The 26,389-nt window shown below is 51.1% G+C and overlaps 1 protein-coding gene across 1 annotated transcript in view; it reads left to right on the top strand.

The window, feature by feature from the left end:
* The window catches only part of DCDC2C (doublecortin domain containing 2C), a 44,527-nt gene that overhangs the window by 5,649 nt on the left and 12,489 nt on the right, over positions 1 to 26,389 (top strand). The window contains exons 2-6 of the mRNA XM_018052787.1: positions 1,956 to 2,007; positions 9,685 to 9,761; positions 13,650 to 13,778; positions 17,735 to 17,872; positions 19,929 to 19,971. Coding sequence (XP_017908276.1) covers positions 1,956 to 2,007; positions 9,685 to 9,761; positions 13,650 to 13,778; positions 17,735 to 17,872; positions 19,929 to 19,971 — 439 coding nt within the window. The remainder of the gene's footprint in view (positions 1 to 1,955; positions 2,008 to 9,684; positions 9,762 to 13,649; positions 13,779 to 17,734; positions 17,873 to 19,928; positions 19,972 to 26,389) is intronic.

Genomic DNA, 26,389 nt, shown 5'->3' with positions numbered 1-26,389 from the left:
TGTGTATGTGTGTGTGTGTATGCATGTGTGTTTGGGGAGACCCCAAAGAATCTGAATTATGGTAGGAGTTTTTCCTGTTTCCCTTAGGAGTTTTTCGTTGAGATAAAAAGTGAACGTGCTGTTAAACTCGGGCAGCTCCGTGGCACCCTGGTCTCCGTGAGTCTCCTAACCCCAACTTGCTCCTGAGCACTCACAGGGGATGAGGGGGGGGAAGAGCGTGTGCAGAGGCCAGCCTGCCAGGGGAGGAGGAGTGTGGTCTCCGGGCTGGGAGACCTGGGCTGGACAGGGTCCTGGCTCTCCCCATGTAGTGGCACTTAGCCGGTTGAACAGCCTCGCTGAGACTCAGCCTCCTCATCGGAACAGGGCTCTCTGATGTCTGCTCCAGGGCGGGTCGTGAGGACGCAGTGGACACAGCACTTTGAAGTGCCTGGCGTGGGCCTCGTGGTGGGCTTCTGCCTCGCTCTTGTTCTCCAGAAGCAGCAGGGGGTCGCCTTGCACATGAGCATCTAGGCTCTGCTTCAGGCTCCTGCTCCCCAACCCCCCACACCCCCAAGGAAACCCAGGTCCTTCCAGAAGCCTCCTCCAGGCGCCTGGCTTAATGGCCCAGGCACGCTGGCTGTCCGAGGAATCACTTGTCCCCTCTTTCCATTCTGTCTCGATGCTCTTCAGCAGACAATGTGGAGACAATAAATAGCATTCTGTGGCTGTTCAATCTTTTTATGCCTTAATTTTCCCATATTTATTTTTACCTTTTGTTTTCCATTTCATGATAATAAGTTGTGTCATTTAGGGGATTAATGTTCATCGTCAAATATGTAATTTGGGGATTCAGCCCTAAAATGCCTATTTGGAGACAAGCAGAAGTGTGCGTGGAAGGGACCTACAAGCCAAGGGTGGTGAGTTGAAGATGTGCAGTCTCTTCAGTTCACAGTTTTCAAAGGTTTGAACTGACTGCGACATTTTATAATGGAGGTGTTCATGTAATATGAAATTTTGGTTTCCATTTAAAAATAGAGGATTTTATTGTTTAAAAGGACTGAGTTTTTAGTTGCCTGCATTTCCATAGGAAAACATTGCCAGGAGTTACGCACCCCATCCATCTCAGAGGGACACTCACTCCTCTAGCCGCAGACCCCACCATTCCCTAACACCACCCTTTGCAAGCATCACCTTTCACTTGCCTCCATAGGCGTCTGAGCTTGTGACTCCTGACTGCATAGTAAGTGCTTAAAAATGTCTTTTCCTTCCATCCACCAACTCTTAGTCAGTCTTTCTCTGACTGGCTAAAATCATTGTCAAAAACAATCTCAAATACATAAAGATTTTTTTAAATCAGAAGGAAGCCTTAACTAACATACATTTTAATGTATTCTTTTTTTTATCATTAAGAACGTCTGTTCTATCTATGAGGCATATGGAAGACTCTTCAAAAGTCCTCAGGTTGTTAACAGTTGTACCTGTGGGGCTCATACACGTTTGATTCTTGTGGCTCTTTCCAGTGTTCAGGTTTTGGCAGGATGGGGTCCAGGACGACATTCCGTGAGACATGCGGGACAGTGCAGGCGTGAGGGAGCTGGGCGGGGCGTCTGGGTCTCCGCCCTGACTTTGGCCGGTAGTGGACCCTGGACGAGCCCCGAGTGACCCTGTAAAGTTTTCCTCTTTGAGTCCTTCCCAAGGTTCCTCTGTGATTAATCATGTTGTGTGAGGGAAAGCAATGGCACTTGAGGACAGTTTTCCCGAGTGGTGCCAACGATGGCATCACCAACTGTGGACTTTTTCCTGCAATGACATTGCTGTCGTATGTTGACGTGGGCATGTATGGTGCTCTAGATTTTAGTTTTAAGTTGGTATGCAGTGGGATATTGTGATGCTGAAGGTGAGACACCTCCAAAGAGGCTCAAATTTTCAATCTAAATATCTACCTTCTAACTAGGTTTTTCTTTCTTCTTTTGCAGTTATATTAATATAGTTCCCAGAAAACCTGCAAAGATGAGGAAGTTGAAGGAAGTAAGTGCTCAGTGCCAGCTACTAAAGATGGGATGAAGTGGATGACTTGGTAAAAATGGAAACGTCAGTATGGAGTAATTGAAGTTTCATAGAAACAGCCTTTTGTAGGGAGTGCCTACAGAGGCAGGCTGCTCTTGAAGCCAGAAGTCACTGGGCGAGCTTGTTCTGTTTGTCCGAGCACCTCAGTCACTAAGGTGGTGGACGTGGGCGAGAATGTTCTAAGGCCGCTGTTAGGCAGAGAGCGGGTTCGTCCATCCAGTTAATGAGATGCAATGTGCTGTCATTCATTAAGCCTTTTAACTCCTCTTTTGTTTTGGGGATTTGGAAAGACAGGTGTCAGGAAGTTATTTCAAGTCGCACGATGTTGGAGCTCATTATAATCTTGAATTTAAAGATTTGCTCTATGTTCCCAACATTTTTGTGCTTGAAAGACATTTGAAAGGTCTACAAGATGGAACCATCCATCACTCTATTCACATCACTTGGGTCTTAGCAAACAAAAAAACAAACCGTATTTTAAAAGAGTAAGTTAAAAGAGATCCACCTTTTTAATGAGCAACAAAAATCACCGACTTTGAGCAAGATAGCCCGATGCTTTTTAGAATGCAAGATGATTCTTACTTTTTTATCTTATGAATGGGCTTTTGGGGAGTATTTCAAAGGTGAGCTGTTTTTAGAGTATCTGCTTCTACACATGGTAATTTTGCTATTAAGTCCTCTCCTCTGTGGAAAGGAGATGAGAATGTGTTAGACAATGTGTAACATGAAGATTACATGATGAAATACACGCAGCACTAAATGTGTCGGTTCTCATCCTCCATGTCCTCTAAATGTCCTTGAACCCCAGCCAGGGCTCCAGTCAAGGACAGTCCAGCGGTGCTCGCTTTGCCCCCAGGCACCAGCCTGCAGACACGTTTAGCATTACTTGCCCACCTTAGACTGTCTCTTGCCAGGGACAGGAGGAAAAGTTCCTGACCAGAAAGCAATTGGCTGCTGCTGCTGCTGCTGCTAAGTCACCTCAGTTGTGTCCAACTCTCTGCGACCCCATAGACAGCAGCCTACCAGGCTCCCCCGTCCCTGGGATTCTCCAGGCAAGAACACTGAAGTGGGTTGCCATTTCCTTCTCCAGTGTATGAAAGTGAAAAGTGAAAGTGAAAGCACTCAGTCGTGTCCGACTCTGTGCAACCCCATAGACGGCAGCCCACCAGGCTCCCCCGTCCATGGGATTTTCCAGGCAAGAGTACTGGAGTGGGGTGCCATTGCCTTCCCCAAAGCAATTGGCAGTCACCGAATTTCAGAGCTGCCTTAGTAAAGAGAGAGGAAATGTGTATGGTCATCTTTAACCCCTAGGTCCCTGCCTCTCCCTCTCCAGGCGGCAGGGAGTAGGATTAAACACCAGTTCTGAAGAGGACCCCTCGACGGTAACTGTTCAAATTTGAGTCTATGTTTATCCATTGTACACTGCAATGATTTAAAAACATTAGACTTGATTACAGGCAACATTTAGCATTTTAGGACAGGAAGGAGAGTTCCTAGAGTATCTCATCAAAGCTCCCTGTTTTCTGACTGAGGACGCTGTGATGGGAGACGTTTGGACAAGCCTGTGTGAAAGGTGGGTACTGCCCCATCTTCTCCAAGTTGGGCTTAGATTCCCAGGGCCCTCACACCAAGGTTGTGGTTGCCCAAGGAGCTTTGTTATTGTTCTTTTGAAATTTGCACTCTTTCATTTTTTAAAAAAATCTGATTTTAAAATCATTCTTGCTGAGAAAAATGTCAAAATTGCCGTGCAGAAAGGCTCAATGAGGAAAGCGAAAATCACCCATGATCCCACCTCCCAAAGATCAGCACTGTGTGTGTTTCATCATGTTTGTTTCCAGCGGCCTTTCTCTGCACAAGTAGCAAATACCTAGCTATCTACCCTCACAGACACACGTGTATGTACAATATGTGTGTGTGTGTATGTATTTAAAGAGATGCGGTCCGCCAACACACACTGCGTTCTTTTTACTAGTTAGGTATCGTGATAGTTTGCCCTGGTAAAGGATCTCCTGCAAGATGGGTTTCAGCGGCTGCAAAACGTTCCATCATGTGAGTCTATCATAATTATCTAACCCACTCCCTGTCAGCCGACCTCCCATCTTTTTGCGTTTCCATTATTGTAACCTGGCACTGGGATGGCCCCCGACAGAGCCGTCATGATTGTGTGTAAGGAGGAGGAGTTACGCGCACAATTTTAGCCTCTTTAATGTTGACTTCTGGCACGTCTCTAAGAGCACGTGTTGGTTCCAGGGCACATGTGATGGTATTCCCATGAGAATGCCACCCCCGCCCTGGGGTGCTGCCGGGCTGAGCCGTGTCCTGTGCAGTGGGGAGGCCTGGAGGTGCTTGACGGTCACCCCCGGCCCCCGCTCCTTCAGTGGAAGACATCACCCCCTGAAAGTGGCTCGTGAGTATTGCTGTTTGCTGTGTAAATCCTTGTCTTGGTGGGACTGTAGTGTTTTCACAGCCTCTATGAGGTAGCTTTGCAAGTGAACGTGGTGTCAAAAGCTCCCCACACCTGGTCAGAAGTCGAGGCCGTGGGCTCCCCTCCTGTGCCCACTCCAGCCAGCTCACTCAGTGCACATGCTGGGCCTTAAGCATGTTTATGGCAGCATTGATTATTATTATTTTTGTAATTTCAAAAACCTGGGAACCACGTGAATGTCCGTCAATAGAGAAGTGGTTGAATGCTTTATGACATCATACTAGGATTAGATCTATAGGTGTGGATCTGAAATAATACCTCTTAGAGTGTTGTGGGGATTGAGACAGTGATGGGCCTATTGTAAGCACTCAGGAAATCATTGAAATTATTACTCATGATATCTTTAAGCTGGAATAGCTCACCCTATCTGAATTTGAAACCCATGAATGTCTACCAATTTGAACACCAGTGCAAACTGTTAAAAACACTAAGTATACTATACTGTAAGTTTTGGCCAAGTCCAAATATTCAGGGTTTATATGTTTTACTAAATTACTCTGCCTTATTTTGTGATACAGTAACACAGAATAGGAGTGCCTAGCTTTTTGTAGAGTATTCTTTCACAGAATTTACATTCTGGTCAAAATATTAAATTAGTGTGGAAATTGCAGAAGCTTCTTAAGAGATCTTAGTTTAGCAAAAAAATTTGCTTAAAATTAATTAGAATATCACAGTAGTACATTTCCTATAACCATAGAAATGACGTGTGCTTCAGTGTGATGAGTCTGGAATTGCATTTCATTCAATGGAGGCGCGAGGAAAATTAGACTCCAAATAGTGCTCTTGGGATCTTGAGTTTCGATGATGATGTCATTTATTTAATGAGAATGTCGTCGGTGTCCGATTTTTAAAAAGACTTTTAAAATAAACATTAAAAATACTGTCATTGGTGTGTTTTGGCTCCGCGGGGCCTTCGTGGCTGAGCGGGCTTTCGCCAGCTGTGCCCGGTGGGCTGCTCCCTAGTGTTGGGGCGAGGGCATCTCTTGCTGTGCAGTGCCCACTCTGGGGCCCACAGGCTTCACGAACTGTAGTTGGCGGGCTCCAGAGCTTGGCCTCCAGAGCTGTACATCTTCCTCCAAACCCCGTTGTTATTCTGTGTTCCCTTTTTCGAAGAACAGAGTTGTACACCCGGTTCCTGAAACCAGAGACCTAGGCGCTGTTCTTAGTTTTCCCGTCTCCCAGCTGCCCAGGCCCCATCCCTCCCCTCGCCCCTCAAGCCCGTTCAGTTAGTCCTCCGAGTCTTGCTGGCGCCCCGAGCTGCTCCTGGGAGTCCCGTGCCTTCCTCTGGCCGTCCGGCAGGCTGCGCTTCCCTTTCCAGCTTGGTCACCTCGGTTCCCTGGTGCAGACACTTCCAGGCCTGCCTCCTTGCTCCCGGGGGGTGGCGTCTACTCTGCTAACCATGACCTGGCCCTTGCTTTCTCTATCAGCCCCGCCTCTCACCACCCCTCCCTCTGAGTCCAGGATCTCGTCTAGCACTTTCTGTCTCCCAGAGACCTTGTACCCACGAGGGTGTGTCCAGAGTCCTCTAGCCAGGGTGCTGCATACATGCTGCTCCCCCAGCCTCATTCAACATTTCTTCCCACCCTCGACGGACTGGCTCCTTCCTGTAGTTTGGCTCTCAGCCTGGATGCCGCTTTCTCCAGGAAGCCTGCTTTGTGTCGCTGTGAGGAGGGGGTGCACCCGTCTGTGCACACTGGCCCCCACGGAGCCCTCACCACAGAGCTGCGTGTGCTGGTCCCCTTGTTGCCAGACTGCCGCTTCAGTGGCCTGGGTCCCCACGCGCCCAGCACTTCCCAGGCAGGGGTGATGCTCGCGCTTGCATCTCTGTCACTTAGCACAGTTCCTCCTGTGGTGCGTCCTCCACAAATAGGGCTTAAGTAAATGCATGGAGCCGTGGCCGAGGGCCTTGCGGAGTCTGCAGCCCAGCAGAATTTGGACCAGGTGCTGTCCCTGGGTCTGTTTTACTTGAGGCCCCGCTTCTGAGTAAAGACTTCAGGGATGGCCAGCAAGCAGGCTGCCTGAGTCAGTAGCCACTTCATGCTTTCTGATGCTTTCTCTGATTGCGGACTCAGCAAATCTGGAGTCATTCAGGGCCCCAGTTCCAGCTGGTAAGTCCATTCGTCAGCGGGCAGCCGAAGTCCTCAGATATGCAGATGACACCATCCTTACAGCAGAAAGTGAAGAACTAAAGAGCCTCTTCAGGAAAGTGAAAGAGGAGAGTGAAAGCTGGCTTAAAGCTCAATGTTCAGAAAACTCAGATCATGGCATCCGGTCCCATCACTTCACGGCAAATAGAAGGGGAAACAGTGACAGACTTTATTTTTCTGGGGTCCAGAATCATTGCAGATGGTGACTGCAGCCATGAAATTAAAAGACGCTTACTCCTTGGAAGAAAAGCTATGACCAACCTAGACAGCATATTAAAAAGCAGAGACATTACTTTGCCAACAAAGATCCGTCTAGTCAAGGCTATGGTTTTTCCAGTAGTCATGTATGAATGCGAGAATTGGACTATAAAGAAAGCTGAGTGCTGAAGATTGATGCTTTTTAACTGTGGTGTTGCAGAAAACTCTTGAGAGTCCCTTGGACTGCAAAAAGATCCAACCAGTACATCCTAAAGAAAATCAGTCCTGAATATTCTTTGGAAGGACTGACGCTGAAGCTGAAACTCCAATACTTTGGCCACCTGATGAGAAGAATTGACTCCTGGGAATTGACTCAGAAGAATTGACTCAGGGAAAAGACCCTGATGCTGGGAAAGATTGAAGGCGGAAGGAGAAGGGGACAACAGAGGATGAAATGGCTGGATGGCATCACCGACTCAATGGACATGAGTTTGTGTAAACTCCGGGAGTTGGTGATGGACAGGGAGGCCTGGCATGCTACAGTCCATGAGGTTGCAAAGAGTTGGACATGACTGAGCGACTGAACTGAACTGAACTGAGCTGAGCTGAGCTGAGCTGAGCTGAAGTTCGTCCTCCAGGGGAGCGTGACCATGGGTCACCCATGGGGCTTTTTGTTTGATGTTTGGCATGAAGAAGGCTGTCAGGGTGTTCACGGAGGGTTGTCGGAGCAGGATGGGGCCGCGGAGAGAAGGGACTTCAGGGCAACAAGACAAGTAAGATCCGCTGCTGTGGCCTGGGCCCTTAGCTCTGAACTTCAGGTGCTTTCTGAGCACTGGACAATGCGTTCACTCACTTTGTGTTACTGGTATCTCGAGCAGGCCTATGTCAATGCACTCCTTTTTTTTAAACTTTTTTTTTGCCTAATATATATATTTTTGTTTGTATTTGTATTTGAAATACAATAATGTGTTAGTTTCAAGTGTGATTGAAAAAGCGATTTGGTCATGCATATTTTAAGGCTATATTTCATTGTAGATTATTATAAGGAATGGATATTGCTCCCTGTGTTACGTGGTAAATCCTTGTTGCTTATCTACTGTACGTGCAGCCGCTTGCACTGGTTAATCCCCATCTCCTCATTTATCCCCCACTTTCTCTGTTGGTAACCATAAGTTTGCTTGTTATGTCTGTGAGTCTGTTTCTGTTCTGTATATAGATTCACTTGTATTTTTTTCAGATTTGACTTATAAATATATCATGAAATTTTCATCTTTTTCTGTCTGACTTACGGTACACGCACTGCCCTGATCTGCATTGCATACGCAGACAGACAAACAGGCTTAGGGAAGCGAGACAAACTGAGCAAGCTCACACGGTGATAAAGAGCTGGAAAAAGTCCTGGAGTCATGGATGACTCAACAAAGGCTCCTAAGTGCTCTATCAACATAGGTTCAAGTGCCCATTTTGCTAAAACCTATAATAAGATATTTTTGATGGTATATTATGGCCAGGACACTTAATAGCTGTGTGTTCTTGGAAAGATTGCATAACCTCTGATTCTTGTTACCTGGTTGTTTTGAGGATCAGACACGAACGCTTATAAAGGTCCGAGTGCAGCGCCTGGTGGAGAAGGCGATGGCACCCTACTCCAGCACTCTTGCCTGGAAAATCCCATGGACAGAGGAGCCTGGTGGGCTGCAGTCCATGGGGTCGCGAAGAGTCGGACACGACTGAGCGACTTCCCTTTCACTTTTTCGCTTTCATGCATTGGAGAAGGAAATGGCAACCCACTCCAGTGTTCTTGCCTGGAGAATCCCATGGACGGTGGGAGCCTGGAGGGAGGCCGTCTATGGGGTCGCACACGACTGACGCGACTTAGCAGCAGCAGCAGCAGCAGCAGTGCCTTGCGCACAGTAGGCATCAGCAAAGCATCCACGCTGCTTTGGCCGCCTCGAGTGTCTTCCATCGCAGACACAGATCTGGTTTAATGACCTTGGTTAGTCACTCAGTCGTGTCTGACTCTTTGTAACCCCTTGGACTGTAGCCCTCCAGGCTCCTCCGTCCATGGGATTCTCCAGGCAGAATACTGGAGTGGATTGCCATTTCCTTCTCCAGGGGATCTTCCTCCCAACCCAGGGATTGAACCCAGGTCTCCTGCACGGCAGGCAGATTCTTTACTGTCTGAGCCACCACCTCCAATAAGGAGCTCTAAAGCCCACTGGGTCCTGCCTCTTGGGGCAGATGATTGACACAAGTCTTGAAACTGTCACCACCAACAGACAACAGAAAAGCATGTTTGCCTGACACTTGTTAGGAGATTATTGTATGGAATACAGGGGGAAAGGTCCAGAATCATATATTTAATGGCTGGAGCCACTGAATCAGGCAGGTGATATTGGGGTTAATGAATCATTAACACATAGAAAAGCAATCGGTTCATTGTTTCCATAATTTTATGCAGTCAAGCAGAGAGCTGTATACGAGTATACATAATTTTAAAAATCTGTTTCATTTTGGCTGGGCTCTTTGTCGCTCGCTGGCTTTTCTCCAGCTGTGCCATGAGGGCTTCTCATCGTGGTGTCCTCTCTGGTGGAGCACCGGCTGCAGGGCGTGCCGGGTTCAGCCGCTGCTGCTCCCAGACTCCGCCAGCATGGAGCACAGCTTCCCTGGTCCCCTCTGGGGTTTGTTCTGTTGGTGGGGCTGCCCCACCTTTGCTTAGATTTTGGGCTGATGCTGTGGGTCATATCGGTGTTCAACAAGCATTTGTTAGCTTGACCTGGGTTCTGAGCTTCCTTTGTCTCCTTGCAGATCAAACCGGTGGTGCACTGTGGCATGAGCGTGCCTTCCAGGTGGCAGACGTTCCATCGCACATCCCGACAAATAAAGTGAGTCCAGTGGGTGCAGGGGCCCAAGCCCCTTAAAGACGGTAGCCTCCCTGCTCTGCCTTTCTCCTCGTCCTCCCCCTGCTCACCCTGACGTCTCTTCTGTCTTCCCAGAACCTTCTGTTCGATTCCACCTTGCAGGTGCCACGTGTTCTCTCAAGAACCTTGATTTTGGAGAAGCTATGCCGTTGCCCCACTGCAGTTCCCGGGTCACGTGGGGGCAGGAACGCGCAATTTAGTCTCCGTTTTTTTCATTTATTTTGCAGTCTAGTCATTGCTGCTGCTGGATGGTGATCGGAAATGTGGAAGTTCTGTTCCCAGTGAAACTTAAAAAACAAACAGAAAATAGTTATGATGGCTTTCAGAGTTTCCAATGTTTGAGCAAGGAAGGTAGTTTTGAGCCTCCCTGCTGAACTGGGCGGAGAAGGCAATGGCACCCACTCCAGTCCTCTTGCCTGGAAAATCCCATGTGTGGAGGAGCCTGGTGGGCTGCAGTCCATGGGGTCGCTAGGAGTTGGACGCGACTGAGCAACTTCACTTTCACTTTTCACTTTCATGCATTGGAGAAGGAAATGGCAACTCACTCCAGTGTTCTTGCCTGGAGAATCCCAGGGACGGGGGAGCCTGGTGGGAGGCCGTCTATGGGGTCGCACAGAGTCGGACACGACTGAGGCGACTTAGCAGTAGCAGCTGAACCGGGAGCTGGGGTATCCGGAGTGGAGGCTATTGAGGGTGAGTTCTGCAGCAGCCAGATGCCGGAGAAGAAGCTGATGCACCTCCCTTCTCTCCTGGTCCTGCTCCCGATGGAAGGAGTTCCAGTGATTTTACAGGTCCTGCCTCCCCATCAGAGAGGCCCCAGCTCGGGTTGGTCCCAGCCTTGAGTAGCCGAGGCTCCACTTTCCAGCTGGTTGTCCTTCCTGCCCCTGCTGACCAGCCAAGCGCTGGGGCCCTGGACACAGGGAAGCCCCTGTGGAACCAGTGGAGCCCCCGATGGAGACAGCCCAGGGTATCATGAGCAAATGCGACCTGCTGGTTAGCGAAGCTGCTCCTTCACTCACCCTTGAAAACCCATCCATCATTTCTCCAGGATACTTTTCCTTAGCCTTCTGCAAGGGAGCCACTCACCCAGCCAGGATCTTTCCGCTGTGTCTTTTATTCATCTGAGAGCTGTTTTGAAATAACAAAAAACAGTATTTCTAAATTTCGTGAAAGACATCTCTTTCTGAAGAATGGATAGAAACCTGAGGGAACATTACTGGCTTACGGGTCCTTCCCAGCAAAGACATATTTCCCTAGATGTATATGTATTTTTTTGTCCTGACACAAGTCTCCAGTGGTTCTCACTTCCTTTTCCAGACTGTTTTTTCCTATCATAAATCAGTTATTCCTAGAAACTCCACTGGATGGACGCAAAACCATCCAAATGCAGGGCCTTTTCCACCATGTTCGCATGGAGACCTTGTAACTTAAAACCAAACAGAAAATAGTTAAGATGGTTTTTCAGAGTTCTCAGTGTTCAAGAGAGAAAGGTGTTTTGACCTTTCCTCACCATCACCATCATCACCACCACCACGACCGTTACCACCATCACCATCACCACCACCACCACCACCGTCACCATCACCACCACCGTCACCATCACCACCATCACCACCATCACCACCGCCATCACCACCACCATCACCACCGCCATCACCACCACCGTCACCACCACCGTCACCACCACCACCATCACCACCATCACCACCGCTATCACCACCGCTATCACCACCATCACCACCATCACCATCACCACCACCACCACCATCACCACCATCACCATCACCACCACCACCATCACCACCACCACCATCACCATCACCACCACCACCACCATCACCACGATCACCATGATCACCACCACCACCATCACCACCACCATGATCACCACCATCACCACCATCACCACCATCACCATCATCACCACCACCATCACCACCATCACCATCACCAACATCACCACCACCATGATCACCACCATCACCACCATCACCACCACCATCACCACCACCACCATCACCATCACCACCACCACCACCACCATCACCACGATCACCATGATCACCACCACCACCATCACCACCACCACCATGATCACCACCATCACCACCATCACCACCATCACCATCATCACCACCACCATCACCACCATCACCATCACCAACAGCACCACCACCATGATCACCACCATCACCACCATCACCACCACCACCATCACCACCACCGTCACCACCACCACCACCATCACCACGATCACCATGATCACCACCATCACCACCATCACCACCACCACCATCACCACCACCACCATCACCACTATCATCACCACTATCATCACCACCACCATCACCACCACCGTCACCACCACCACCACCACCACCACCACCACCATCACCATCACCTCCCCATCACCACCACCACCATCACCATCACCTCCACCATCACCACCATCACCACCACCATCACCACCATCACCACCACCATCACCTCCACCATCACCACCACCATCACCATCACCTCCACCATCACCACCGCCATCACCACCATCACCACCACCATCACCTCCACCATCACCACCATCACCACCACCAACACCATCACCACGATCCCCATGATCACCACCACCACCATCACCACCATCACCATCACCACTATCATCACCACCACCACCATCACCACCACCATCACCACCACCATCACCACCATCACCATCGTTATCACCATGATGATAAAATTTATTCCTGGATCCAGGTGCTATTTCCTAGTTTGAAAAAACACTTCTTATTTAAAAACATTTGATGTTTTTCCTACTTTAAAAATTAATAGTAGCTGTCTGTGTTTGGAAAGACTTTTGGTGTACACCCTTTAGGAGCACCACTCGGTGGGAACGTTGCTGCCAATCTTCAATGTAGTAGTAACATCATAGATGAGTTGTGGTGCAGCTTGTACAGAACATCCTTTCAAGGTTTATTGTGGGGCAACATTTAAACATGGGAAAAGGTGGACTCTGGAGTTTGCAGGCCTCTTGCCACAGAGCCTTAATGAGAAAATGGATTCTCTTTATTGGGTGCAAGCCTGTTAAATTTAAAGTTACATTTACCCTGAAAAAAAAATAGAGATGTATTTCTCCAGTTTTAAATTACTTGTGTTTGGATGTGGCTCAGCAGGAAAGAACCCTCCTGCCTATGCAAGAGATGTGGGTTTGATCCCTGGGTCGGGAGGATGCCCTGGAGAAAGAAATGCCACCCACTCCATAGTTCTTGCCTGGGAAATCCCGTGGACAGAGGAGCCTGGCAGGCGACAGTCTATGGGGTTGCAGAAGAGTCAGACGTGACTTAGCGACTAAACAACAATATTGTTCCATCGCGCCTGTGCACCGCGTCTTCTTTATCCGTCCCTCTGCTGGTGGACGTCTAGGCCGCGTCCACGTCCTGGCTGTTGTGAATGGTGCTGCAGTGAGCATTGGGGCGCATGCATCTGTTTGCATCACGGTTTTCTCTGGGTATGTGCCCAGTAGTGGGATTGCTGGGTCATGTGGAAATCCGATTTTTAGTTTTTTAAGAAACCTCCATACTGGTCTCTCCTAGTGGCTGTACCAATTTTCGCTCCCATCAACATTGTAGGAAAATTCTGTTTTGACAGAGGCATAGTTTTTGAAGAACAGAGTGTAGCCCTGCCCATTGGCACATCCTCTCTCCTATGAGGCTGAGTCCCTGCCATTTGTGCCCCCTTCTCCGAGCTCAGGGCTCTGTGTGGTTTCCGTGGTTCTGTAAGTGTGTGTGTTTCCTGAAAGCCCAGCGTTCTCCCCCAGAGCGTGAGGCGCTAACGAAATCTTTCCCTTTATCCTTGCAGTGTTTTCACGAATGGAAGATTGTTTATTCCACCTGTGAAGATCATTATACCCAAATTCCGCCTGATGGAGTGGAACAGCGTGCTGGCCACGGTTGGGGAGAAGGTCTTCCCTCTGGGAGGCGTTAGAAAGTAAGACTGTGTCCTGTCCTGGGGACCCAGGAAATGGGGGGTTTCGGTGAGAACTTGTAGCCAGCACCAGCGAGGTCTAACATGAGGCTCGTGAACTCTGGTTTTAATTCTTCGGGCAGGCAGTATTTCTGTAGTCCTCGGGCCATACTTATTTTTAACCAATTTTGTTCATTCACTCAACAAAGTTTAGTGAGTGTCCCCCTCCCACGAGGTGTGGTGAACACAGCTACCCAGGTCGGTGTGTCCCGTGACCCCACTCTGTCCCTGGGGCCCCCGCACCCCTGCAGGTGGCCTGCAGTTAGAGTTGGGCAGAAGTCGGGGGGCTGACCGGCCCATCAGTGGGAGTGGAGTCCTTGGATGGAGGAGGCCGCGGTGGCTGCACCTGGGTCACGCCGGGGAGACACTGAGCTTCCCAAGGTCTGTCTCATCCTCTGGGAGATTGGAAATAAGAACAGTACCTGCTTCCAGGAGTTGTGATGTGGTGAAGTGCCTGAGGAGCCCTTGGTGTGTTTTAAGTGTGGGATGGGCTGGTGATACCGATCGGGAACGAGCGAGGAGTCTGGGGGAAACCGCAGACGGTCCACTGTATACAGCTGGCGTCCTTGTGGGGAGGCAGCCAGGCCTGAGGCCGGAGCAGCCTCCAGGGTCCACACCGTGCAGGCCCTGCAGGCCGGCGCCTTGCTGTCTGCAGGCTGCTGTGTGTGTGTGTGTGTGTGTGTGTGTGTGTGTGTGTGCATATGTGTGATCAGTGATGCACTGGGGAGGAGAGGGCTGGGGTGGCCACTGGGACAAGGTCCCGAGTGGATGGAAGGCGCTGGACCTGGAGGTGGGGAAGGTAGCCCCTTGTGAGTGGACAGGCGACAGCGAGCCGAGTGTGAGAGGAGAGGAAGCGTGAGCCTGGGCCCCGAATGTGCAGTGAGATGCCTTGCAGGGCCGCTGTTTGCTCTGATGCTTGGTGGCCTGGGGTTAGGGAGGGGGCAGACGGGTGGACGGGTCTGTGGCCGAGCAGGGAAGGATCAGCCTGGGAGGGGCTCGGTGTGGAGGTGAGTCCAGGGACAGCCCAAGGTCATAGCCAGCAGCCTCAGTGTGGAGGTGTGTCCAGGGACGGCCTGAAGTCGCAGCCAGCATCCTGGTGGTCCCCGCAGGGAGGAAGGGGGCTGAAGTCATCGAGGCCAAGGGGCTGTGGCTGGAGGGGAAGGTGTGGCTGAGACAGTAGCGCAGCCTGCTCGGGCAGCAAGGGGAGGACGAGGGAGGGTAGCCTGTCCCCCGGCCCTCGTCCCCCCAGCCCCCGTCTCCCTGACCCTGATGGAGAGCACAGCGCTGAGTGGTCCCGGCCGAGTCCTGAGGCCCCGAGGTCCGGCCGTTTCCGCTCTCAGCGTCCGGGGAGCACGGTGGGCCGCGCCTGTGACCCCGAGCCTGGTCTCGCTGCTTTCTCACTCGCTGGGGGCGCTTCCAGCTCAGCTGCCCTTTGTTTTTCCCTCTGTGACGCTAATCTCCATCGTTTCTACGTGTGTTTCTTCCTTTTGGCTCCTGTTTTAGCTTCTTTGGGGATTCCTGTTGTCTGGATGATGGCACCTCTGGTTTTTATCCCCTAACTTTCGCCCTCCATGTTCTGCTCTCATTCCCTGCTTCATCCTGGGATGAAGCTCCTCTGTTTTTATCTTACAAACAGTAATTGCTTATTTCTTTTTTTATTAATTTATTTTTTTATTGAAGGATAATTGCTTTACAGAATTTTGCTGTTTTCTGTCAAACCTCAACATGACTCAGCCACAGGTATACACACATCCCCTCCCTTTTGAGCCTCCCTCCCATCTCCTGCCCCATCCCACCCCTCTAGGTCGATACAGAGCCCTTGTTTGAGTTCCTGAGCCATACAGCGGTTCCCGTTGGCTGTCTGTTTTACATATGGTAATGTAAGTTTCCATGTCACTCTCTCCACGCATCTCAGCCTCCCCTCCCCTCTCCCTGTGTCCATAAGTCTGTTCTCGATGTCTGTTTCTCCATTGTTGCGCCGTGAATAATTCTTCAGTACCATTTTCCTAGATTCTGTGTATATACGTTAGGATACGGTATTTATATTTCTCTTTCTGTCTCACTTCACTCTGTATAATAGGTTCTAGGTTCATCCACCTCATCAGAACTGACTCAAATGCATCCCTTTTTGTAGCTGAGTAATATTCCCTCGTGTACATGTACCACAACTTCTTTATCCATTCGTGTCTATGGACATCTAGGTTGCTTCTGTGTTCTAAGCTATTGTAAATAGCACTGCAGTGAATACTGGGATACATGTGTCTCTTTCAAGTAATTGCTTATTTCTTAGTTCCCTTATCTTATAAAGTTTTCCTTGCTCAAGCTGCTGCTCCATCTGTCCGAGCACGTCTTCCGGTGGCGTCTCCCTAGCCGTCCACCCCCAGCACCTTGGGGTCCAGGCCCCGGAGCCCAGGCTCTGGGGGAGCCTGTCCTCCAGGCTACGGGAGGTCAGTCTGCCCCCGCCCTGGGCCTCTCAGTGCTGAGAGTGCCTGCCCCTCCCTGGCTTGCCGCTGGTGAGCTGTGAGCCCTCTGGGGGGATGGACACAGACTGTCCAAGGAGACAGCAGGAGGGGAAGGGATTTCCAAGCCCTGCCTCCCACCTGGAAGCCCGGGGCTCTGCTCCCAAGGTGGCTCACCACTCTCTCCTGTCTGGGGGTCTCCTTCTTGCCCCTCCCGGTGACCCAAGGCAGCAGGGCCAGGAGCTGCCCTGGTTGGAAACAGATGCTCAGGCCCCATCCTGGGCTCACAGGGTCAGCACTTCCGAGGCGGGGGCCCAGCTGCTGTGTATGGGCCAGTGCCCGGGCTGGTCCCATGCTCGCTGGGGTTTGGGGGTGCGCGATGGAGGGAGGGAGGGAGGGGTCCCGGGGGTCCCGCCCGTTCCGCTTGTCCTGCTGCTGTCTCTTGCCCCCGCCCCGTGCCCGCTGCAGCTGTGGGTAGGCGTGTCCCCCACCCCGGCTCTGCGTCTCCTCCCCCGGGCGGGGTGCTTTTCCTCTGCCGCATCCCACCCATAGCAGCCAGCTGAGTGCTGTCAAACAGCGCTCACCCCACACTTCCACCCTCCGCTCTCTCTGAGTAAGCGATGAATTCCAGGCTCGTGATTCAGTGTTCAAGCCCTGTGTCCCGGCTGTCTGCAGAGGCCCCTTCTGCTGCCTCACAGGTTTCCCTCCTCCTTCCCGTGAGGGACTCCTATGCACCCTTCAAACCCCTCTGCACATTCTCCCAGCCCAGTGAAGCCCGCAGTCGCTTGTGGTATTTCTCTCCTCAGAGCGCTGGCACTTTGCCCTTCTCTGGTCCTACTTGTCTCTCCAGGTTTTGTACACTGCTTGACTGTGGGGAAGCAGTGACTTTCTTACCCATATTTTTATCCAAGGCAATGCTTACCTCATTGTCTTGTGCTGAACAGATGCTCAACATTGGGTGAACTGAACGGTTTCTTAAACGAATGAATGAGTGCGTTAATGCTTGCCGGAAAGAGTGCAGAATATAAAGCAGACATGTTTTAGTCTTTCGGTGCTTATAAGAAGGCGTATTGTTTTCTAATAAATGCCAGGCTTTTTTCAAGTATTTTTACACAATATAAGCCAATTTGTATTCATTTTAGCTGTTATTAGTTAAAATTAATTGAACAACAACCTACAGCGTAAAGTGTTCTTCTCAAGGGCCTTTGAACACTTGTACATAATTAAAAATATACTTTAATTTAAAAATCTAAAAATGGAAAGCAAGCCTAATCCTGGCAGAGCCGCCCCCTCAGGGCTCAGCGTGTTTGGATCACGTTTGTTCAGAGAGCATCAGTCCCGTTACTCCCCGAGTGATCCACACGCCAGTCGTGTTCTCTACTGGACGCCCCTTCTCCCCATCCCCAGCCCTGACGTCACAGCTCTTAAATCTCCAGCCCATTGCTTTTTCTTTATCTGCAGGCTGTTTACAATGAATGGACATCTTTTGGACAACCCTAAGGATTTGCAAGACAACCATTTTTATGTGGCTGCAGGACTGGAGACCTTCAAGAATTTCCCTTACTGGAAGTCCCCGAAGGTGCCGAGTGAAGTCCAGCAGTGAGCACTTTCTGTTCCTTTTCCCGCCTGGTGAAACCTGCCCTTTCCCTGGCACCTCCCCTCACGTGGCCAGTTCCGCTCAGGGAGTTCAGTCTCTGTGGCCCCATGGACTGCAGCACGCCAGGCCTCCCTGTCCATCACCAACTCCTGGAGTTTACTCAAACTCACGTCCACCGAGTCGGTGATGCCCTCCAGCCATCTCATCCTCTGTTCAGGTATCTGCTGGTATCAGGCCAGTTCAGATATCTGCTGTTTTGCTGAAATTTGATCTTATTTTATATGTGATGCAGTTTTGGATTTTCAGAATCTTGGCGTGGAGGAACCTCTGCTGCTGGGGACAGTCACAGCGAGGCGAGGTCCTGTGTCGAGTGTGCTGTCTTTCTCTGGGTGCCTGGGGTCACAGAGGTCAAGGGTCTAATCGTGCAAGATGGAGGCGGTCCCAGGCCACTGTCGTGGTGACCCACCCTCCACCTGACACAGTTTGTTGTCTTAATTCGACTTGCTTTTTCTTCTGTAAAGCAGCGTGCGTCGGGGGGCAGTCTCTGCTGGTGAACAAAGCCATGATTTTACAGTGGATCCCGGGCCTGGGCAACAGGGAGCCCCCGGAGTGTGGGTCTTTGGTCGTGGAGGAGGGGCTGGGAGGAGGATGAGACGGCAGGGGCTGTGGTCCCATCCCCTGAGAGCGTGTGGCGACTGTCCCTCACTCCCGGATCTGGGACAGGGCAGGCGGGCACCTGAAGAGGAGGCCCCTGCTCTCCTGTGGGCTCCGGCCTGGGGGGCGGCCAGGGTCTTCCCTGAGGCAGAGGAGCCCGGCGGCGGCGCTCCACTGCGCAGCCGCATCCTGCGTCCATGCTCCTGAGGACGGAGCGGGCTGCTTCTGCAGAGAGCCCTTCTCACTGTTCCCGGTCCCTGAGGTGAAGAGACAGGTGGTTTGCGTTCGTCCCCAGGGCAGAATGGTGCTTGACCCCTCCGTGAATTTCCGCGTCCCACCCAGCTTGCTTCTCAGGCTGTTTTTGTGTGAAAACCCTCCGTGCTCCGAGCTCCACATATCAGCCTGTAGATTCCGGTCCCTTCCGCCCTTTCTGAGTTTGCCGCCAGATGCAGACACTGCCCTATGGGTCTGGGGCCCTCGGGGTCATGACCCTGGACAAGCTCTGAGTGTCAGACTCCCGGTGGCGGCGGGGCGGCCCCAGGCTCCGCGGACTGACGTGCAGGAGGCTGCCTGCGGGACAGAAGGTCCAAGCTGTGTGCCGATCCAGCTCCTCACTTTTGGCTCCAAAGGAAATGGAGGGGGACTGGGTTTGGGGCTGGATTTTGGCCCCAGTTGTGCTGATCAGTTGGGGGGCGTTTGTACACCCTCGTGTCCGGAGCCCGGGCTCTCCACCAGCCCAGGGAGAGCTTTGTACACCCTCGCGTCCGGAGCCCGGGCTCTCCACCAGCCCAGGGAGAGCAGGAACGCTCGCTCTGCCCATCCTCTCAAGGGCTGTGTGAAGAAACGGCGTTTGCAAACGTGATTAAACAGCTGTCAAAAACGTTCAAATGTTAGGGTTCCCATCCCCCCTGCCCTGAGAGCGTATAAAGGCTTTAGGGCAGAAAGGAAAGGAAAGTGAAGGCGCTCAGTCGTGTCCGACTCTTTGTGACCCATGGACTGTAGTCTACCAGGCTCCTCTGTCCATGGGATTTTCCAGGCAATAGTACTGGAGTGGATTGCCATTTCCTTCTCCAGCACATCTTCCCAACCCAGGGATAGAACCCAGGTCTCCCACATTGTAGACAGACGCTTTACCGTCTGAGCCACCAGGGGAGTTTAGGGCAGAAGGTGCCTATAAATGTGCTGCCCTTGGGTCAACCTTGGGTCAACCACTACCCACCCCGGGAGGGGGTGCTTTCTCTCCCTGGAAGCTGATGCTGTTAGGAGGCTGTGTCCTCTGAGACAGTTAGCTCCTTCCTCGTGGCGGTCAGTGTCTCCTGAGGCTGAGGCAGTGGTCAACATTTTTATTCAGATGTTTTTGGTGAGCTTTAAACATTTCAAGCTTGATTCTCTTTTGTTTTTCAGAAAGTACACAGACATGGAAAAGCATTCACGAAGAAAGAAAAAAGTAAGTGCTTCTTAACAAAGGACAGAGGACAGCTGTAATCACCTCCGGGGGGCTCTTCAGTGTATCAGTCTGTTCTCTTCTGAGTCAGGCTGCCAGCCCTTGGGTTTGCTCTCCTGGTGGGGCGCTTTCCTCCTCCAAAAGACCCTGGTGTCCTTTGGCATCAAAAAGGACGCAGGACAGGCTAGCTCCGCTCCTTTCGAGTGAGCTTCTGAGCACAGGCTCCCTCCTAGGAACAAGGCGAGCAGGAGATCGGGGTGAACCTGGGGCCCAGAGTCCAGGCCTGGGAGGTACGTCAGGGGTCAGTGCTGGAACACAGTGAGTGCGGAGATAAAAAGATGCGCAGGTCTTATGGGACCTGCCGGGAGGAGCAAAGGTGAGCCTGGCTTGGCCTGGAGGGAGCTGGGAGCGGATTTTAGGTAGACGTGACAGCTGGAGGAAGTGTGTGAGTTTGTGTGTGTGTGTGTGTGTGCATGTATGTATGTGTTCATCTAAACACAATTTGTTATTGCAACGCAAAGCATGGGACAAGGGCGGCAGGTGGAGGCCAGATCTTGGCGACCTGGACAGGCCCACCTGTTCATACGATGACCACCTATTCCAGATCAGCTTATGAAATCCAGGCTGCAGTGGCTCTGCTGTGTGAATATTCATTCAACAAAGCTGTTGAATGCCTACTGCTTCCTTCCTTCCCAGCTGGGCTGCTTGAGTCCTCACCCTCTGGGAGTGGCTGGCCTTGGGAGCTCTTGAGTTATCAGTCTACTCCTTCCTGATAGCAGGCCGCCAGCCCTAGGGTTTGCTCTCCTCCTGTCGCAGCTCCGATTTCATACCCACCGTCTATCACCTCCCTGCAAGGAGCTCTGGCTTCCGTACCCCCGGGACCACCTTGCGTTCACCTGGGGCAAGCCTGGCCTTGGGGTCCAGCCCTCACTCCGTTTGTACTTTCCCTGGAGGAGCTCAGAATGATGACACCCCTGAACTGGTGCTCTTCACATTGACGTCATGGCCACAATCCTTGCCCAGCTGGCCTGCACTGAAAAAGCCTCACTGCTGAAAAAAAAAACTTTCTGAGTATATTTTGCTAAATGTTGTTAGGGAGCTTTGCACGTCTCTTCCTAGGTGAGACGAGCCCAGAATGGGGCTCGTCTGCTGTCTGGCTTTTGGTGTGAAGCTTTCTCTGATTTGACGCTGTTGTTATATTGGTAGCTTCTCGAGCTGAAGGGTCATCTTACTTCTGTCTCTCTCTCTCTAAGGATTGCACTGAGTGTTAAATGTCTGCTGGGTGAGTGGGTGAGCATCACCAAGGACACAGACATGATAGCCGTGATTCTGCTCTCGGGGTGCGCTCTGTCTAGTGGGGACAGGCACACGGACATGAGCTGCGACACACGTTTCGTATAAACGAGTCGTGTGAGTAGGATGATGCCTGGTGGGAAGGGGGCAATCGGCACGTGGAGCTCAGCAAACGAGGTCCAGGCTGTGACTCAGAAGGGCCAGGTCACCTGGGAGGGAAAGAGCACAGGATCCGAGCTCTACGGGGTTATTCTCTGCCGCCTTCCCCAGGATTTCACAAGTCGTGTGGGCACTGGATTCTCAGCGATGACTCTTGTTTAGCGTGAACGGTGCCAGTTTGAAATCCCACACCTGTGTGGTTTTGGATGCCGCTGAGCACACAGGTGATTGGATCCACCTGCTGAACCTGCAACGCGGGTTTGCAAGTACGTGCTTTCGTTGTGTCCTCTTTCTGCTGTTTTGCTGTTTTGGCTTTGGCTCCTTATAGGAAGGGACGCAATTTTCTTTTCACTATACATTTAAAATTGGTCTAAAATTGAGCACGTTTTTCCCAGCGTATCTGCATTTCGTTTCCCCTTCTGGAAATCTATCGCTGCAAAGATAATGGGTTTCGATGAGGGTATTTAATACTTTGGACTCTTTAAACAGAATGATTACCAACATGGCATAAACTGCAATGCAAAAATGTGTTATTTTAGAAAAACTAGATCTATTGTGCGTGCAACAAGCACGTTTTGTTCTATTAATAGAAGACTAAAAGTCTTAGGAGAAGATAAACGGCACTGGTTTAGCAAAGGCTGATACAGATACCTGCCAAGGGCTCTGCGTTATCCGCCGTCTCTTGTCTAAAGGCGCACGTGGCCCGTTAACCTCAGGACTGAGCCCCGAGGGGGTCCTAGCCCCATCTGAGGACTAGACTGTGTTGCTGAGAATGGAGACTGCTCTGCATGCTGGCCCCTTCCCTTTGGCTGCAGGAGCCTGGATTTAGGGCTAGTCACGGCAACTATCTTAGGCTAAATACATGTGTTCCCTTATTTTCTTGTCCCCAATTTTCCACTTCTAGCTTATTAAGCTTTCATTTATTTTCTGTGTTAGCCATCTCAACATCCTTCTGGAAAGTGAGGGGAGGAAATTTAAAAACCCACCCGGAAGCCCAGGACTGCCCTCAGTGGGGACATCGCCCTGCGGCGTGTGAGGGGCTGTCCTAAGCCTTTGGTCATCTGCCCATTCTAAGAGTGTCAGCTGGGCGGAGTAGCAACTTTTGGTAAGACTGAGAACTGAGTTTTCTTTTAAACCTGCAAGCAGTTTTCTAAAACAGTTTTAAAAATTGAAGTATGGTTAACTTACCATGTTGTGTTAGTTTCAAGGGAACAGCAGAGCGATCCCGTTACACGTGTTTACGTGTGTATGTGTATACGTGTGTATGTGTATGCGTGTGTATGTGTATACGTGTGTATGTGTATACGTGTGTATGTGTATGCGTGTGTATGTGTATGCGTGTGCATGTGTATGCGTGTGTATGTGTATGCGTGTGTATGCTCTTTTTCAGCTTCTTTCCTATAGTAGGTTATCGCCGGAGACTGAGGCTAGTTCCCTGTGCTGTGCTCACTGTCGGGCGCTGTATTCCCCGGTGCTCATTGTTTATCTGTCTTGTAGAGCAGAGCCTCATGTCTTAATCCCAAGCGGCTGGTTTATCCTTCCCTCCTCGTATCCCCTCTGGTAACCATGAGTTTGTTTTTTATGCTTGTGAGTCTATTTCTGTTTTGCAAATGAGTCAATTTGCATCATTTTTTAAAGTTTCCACACATCAATGATATCATATGATATTTGTCTTTCTCTGACTTACCTTAATAGGATAACCTCTGATAATATGATAATGTTACGTATGTTTGTTCCACACGATAATGATAATCATAATAATATGATAATCTGATAATCTGAAAATCTCCATCCATATTGTTCCATTGTACGCATGTACCACGTTGTTCTTAATCCATTCATCTGCTGATGGACGCTTAGACTTCTTCCATGTCTTGACTACTGTAGATAGTGCTGCTGCGAACATTGGAGTGCGTGCATCTTTTCAAGTTAGTGTCTTCTCTGGGTGTGTGCCCGGGTGGGGCTGCTGAATCGTGTGGTCCAAGTCTGCACGTGTGTGTTTTGTTTTAGCACGTTGATTTTTTAAAAATCATTTATTTCCGGTTGTGCCCGGTCTCTGCCGCTGGGTGTGGGCTCCCTCTAGCTGCGGCGAGTGGGGGCCGCTCTTTGCTTGGGCTTCTCATCGCAGGGGCTTCTCCTCCCGCAGAGCCCGGGCTCTAGGCACACAGGCTCCAGGAGCTGCAGCTTGCTGCCTTCATTGCTCTGCGGCCTGTGAAATCTTCCCGGACCAGGGATCACACTCGGGTTGCCTGTGTTGGCAGGCAGACTCTTATCCACTGCACCACCAGCGAAGTCCTGCAGGTGTGTTTTTAAATGACCTACGGTACGAGGTCTTGCTGACCCCTCAGTGAACAATCTCAAAAACACACAGAGTTCTCCACCCACAGACTGTCAGACTTGAACGAGGGCATCTGGTGATGAATTTATACGTGTCTGGTGGCCGGGCAAAGCTGCATGTGCTGGAGATAACAGATGAGCCGCGTGTGAGTGTCTGCCAGTGGAGTGCAAGAGCGTGACGCGGCCGTGACGCGGGGCCCACAGTGGTCGTGACTGTCCTCACCCGGGAAATGGACTCGTTCTCTGGTCTAGCCCAAGCCTGCTGTCATCCCTGATTCCACCAGCATCAGCCCTCCCTCCATCAACAATTCCAGGAGGGCAGCCAGTCACCCCTCTGACTTTCAGATGCACTCATGTGTCTCCATCAGCACGGCCTCAAAGAGTCGGGAGGACACAGTGCCTGTGAGGGAAAGTGGGGTGCAGGACGCAGGCTGGGAGGGCAGGTGAGACACCTGTATTCATGGGGCTCCTGACCTCAGCAGCAAAGTGAAATGAACAGACGCGCACTCGAGAATCACTGCTAGCGACGGAACCCAATGTATGGACTGAAGCTGCAGCATGAGTAGAAATAGCAGAGGAGAGGCCCGTCCCGAGGCCGCCGGGCCCCCCAGCCGACGGCACGAGGGGCAGCAGTTGGGTCTGAGACCTGCTGTGTCCTGTCTTCCTGGCGCCGAGACGGCGCGCGTCTTAGGCTGATGCCTCTTGGCCGTCGTGTTGCAGGTTCATTTGTTGTCACGGTGAACTTGACCACAGCCGCTCGCTTTACTGTCTTCCCAGTTGAGGGGTGCGTGGCTGGCACTGCGCACGGTGAGCTTAATTGCTGTGTAAATGTCCTCGAGATGATTCTGCTGTGATTCAGAATTGAAGTGGACTTCTATGCGTTTGCTTTTTATGTTCTTCAATTCCATATGCTTTTGTAAAACAACAGCCAATCTGTTTATGGACACAGAAAAGGGAGACAACCCATACGTAGCTGAGCTACCAGCTTCAGTAACCTGTTACTACACAAACAGCCATCATCTAAAAACCGAGGCGCTTATGACGACTCTTGACGAGACCCTCATGCTGGGAGAGATTGGGGGCAGGAGGAGAAGGGGACGGCAGAGGATGAGATGGCTGGATGGCATCACTGACTCGATGGATGTGAGTGTGAGTAAACTCCGGGAGTTGGTGATGGACAGGGAGGCCTGGCGTGCTGCGATTCATGGGATCGCAGAGAGTTGGACACAACTGAGCGACTGAACTGAACTGAACTGAACTGAGTGGCTCAGCTGGTAAAGGACCCACCTGCAATGCAGGAGACCTGGGTTTGATCCCTGGGTTGGGAAGATCCCCTGGAGTAAGGGAAAAGCTACCCACTTCAGTATTCTGGTCTGGAGAATTCCGTGGACTGTATAGTCCATGGGGTCGCAAAGAGTCGGACACTACTGAACGACTTTCACTTACAATGACAGTGATTCATTATTTCTCTAGATTCTGTGGGTTGGCTGAGTGGGTCTTGGGTTGGTTCCACCAGGTACTTAGGAGGCTGCATTTGGCTGGAGGGTCCGCTGGGCTGGGGGCCATCTAAGGCCATGTCCCCACTTCTGAAAGGTGGTACTGGTTATCAGCTCCTGTTTTCCTTTGGGCTTCCCTGGTGGTTCAGGTGGTGAAGAACCTGCCTGCAACACGGGAGACTCAAGTGTGATCCCTGGGTCGGGAACATCCCCTGGAGAAGGGCATGTCTTCCCACACCGGTATTCTTGCCTGGAGAATCCTATGGACAGAGGAGCCTGGCGCGCTACAGTCCATGGGGCTGCAAATAGTCAGACATGAGTAAGCGTGCCCACACACACTGCTTCCCTCCACGTGGTATTGATAATTATCTATGTCTAAATAGTTCCTAAAGGGCTTTTTTTTCAGGATGTAGAGGTAAGAACTTCTGGGTAATAAGGAAGCACCTCAACATGGCTTAAGTGGCAGCTTAACTCCTTTATTAGTGACACAGGAAAGAACCATGTGTCTTACCGATTTTTGGCATCTCGATTCAGTAAAACGGGAAGGAAAACCGCGAGAAGGAACGTGGGCATGCCCAGATGACCGGGGAGTGAGAGGAAGTGGGAGGAGTCAGGAGTGACTTCAGGGTTCCCAGGACAGCGGTGGTGGATGGCGGTCAGGAGCTGAGACCTGGGCCCCTGGGGAGGGAGGAGGCAGGTGTTGGTGTGTGAGGAGGTGCTTTGCTCCACGTGACCACGTCCGCCACACGAGAGGGAGGGGGCGGTGTGAGATGATATCTGTGCAGAAAAGCATTGTTTCGGCTTTGTTTTGATCAGAGAAAAGCTTACTGCGGGGCCAAGCAAGGAGGACGAGTGGCTTGCGCTCAGAAACCCTGAACTCCCCACAAAGTATTGTTGGTGTCGAACAGAATTCTGTGTGACCTGCAGCAGAGGGCAAGCCTGCTCCCGTGTTTGTCTGGGGTTGTCCGTGTGGATTCTTTAATGAGGAAAAAGATGAACATGCTCTGGATCTAACTGGGTGCCTAGGAAGTGGGTGAGACCTTCTCCACATATTACGACAACAGACTTCCTTTCTTATAGCCAAGGACCCCCTCCCAGGGGATGCCCGAGGCTTTAAGAGCGAGTGTTCTGGACTC

Source organism: Capra hircus, chromosome 8 (genome assembly GCF_001704415.2).
Source record: "Capra hircus breed San Clemente chromosome 8, ASM170441v1, whole genome shotgun sequence".
Taxonomy (NCBI): Eukaryota; Metazoa; Chordata; class Mammalia; order Artiodactyla; family Bovidae; genus Capra; species Capra hircus.
Note: the sequence above shows the minus strand (reverse complement) of the source record. Positions and strands in the feature narration are given on the sequence as shown.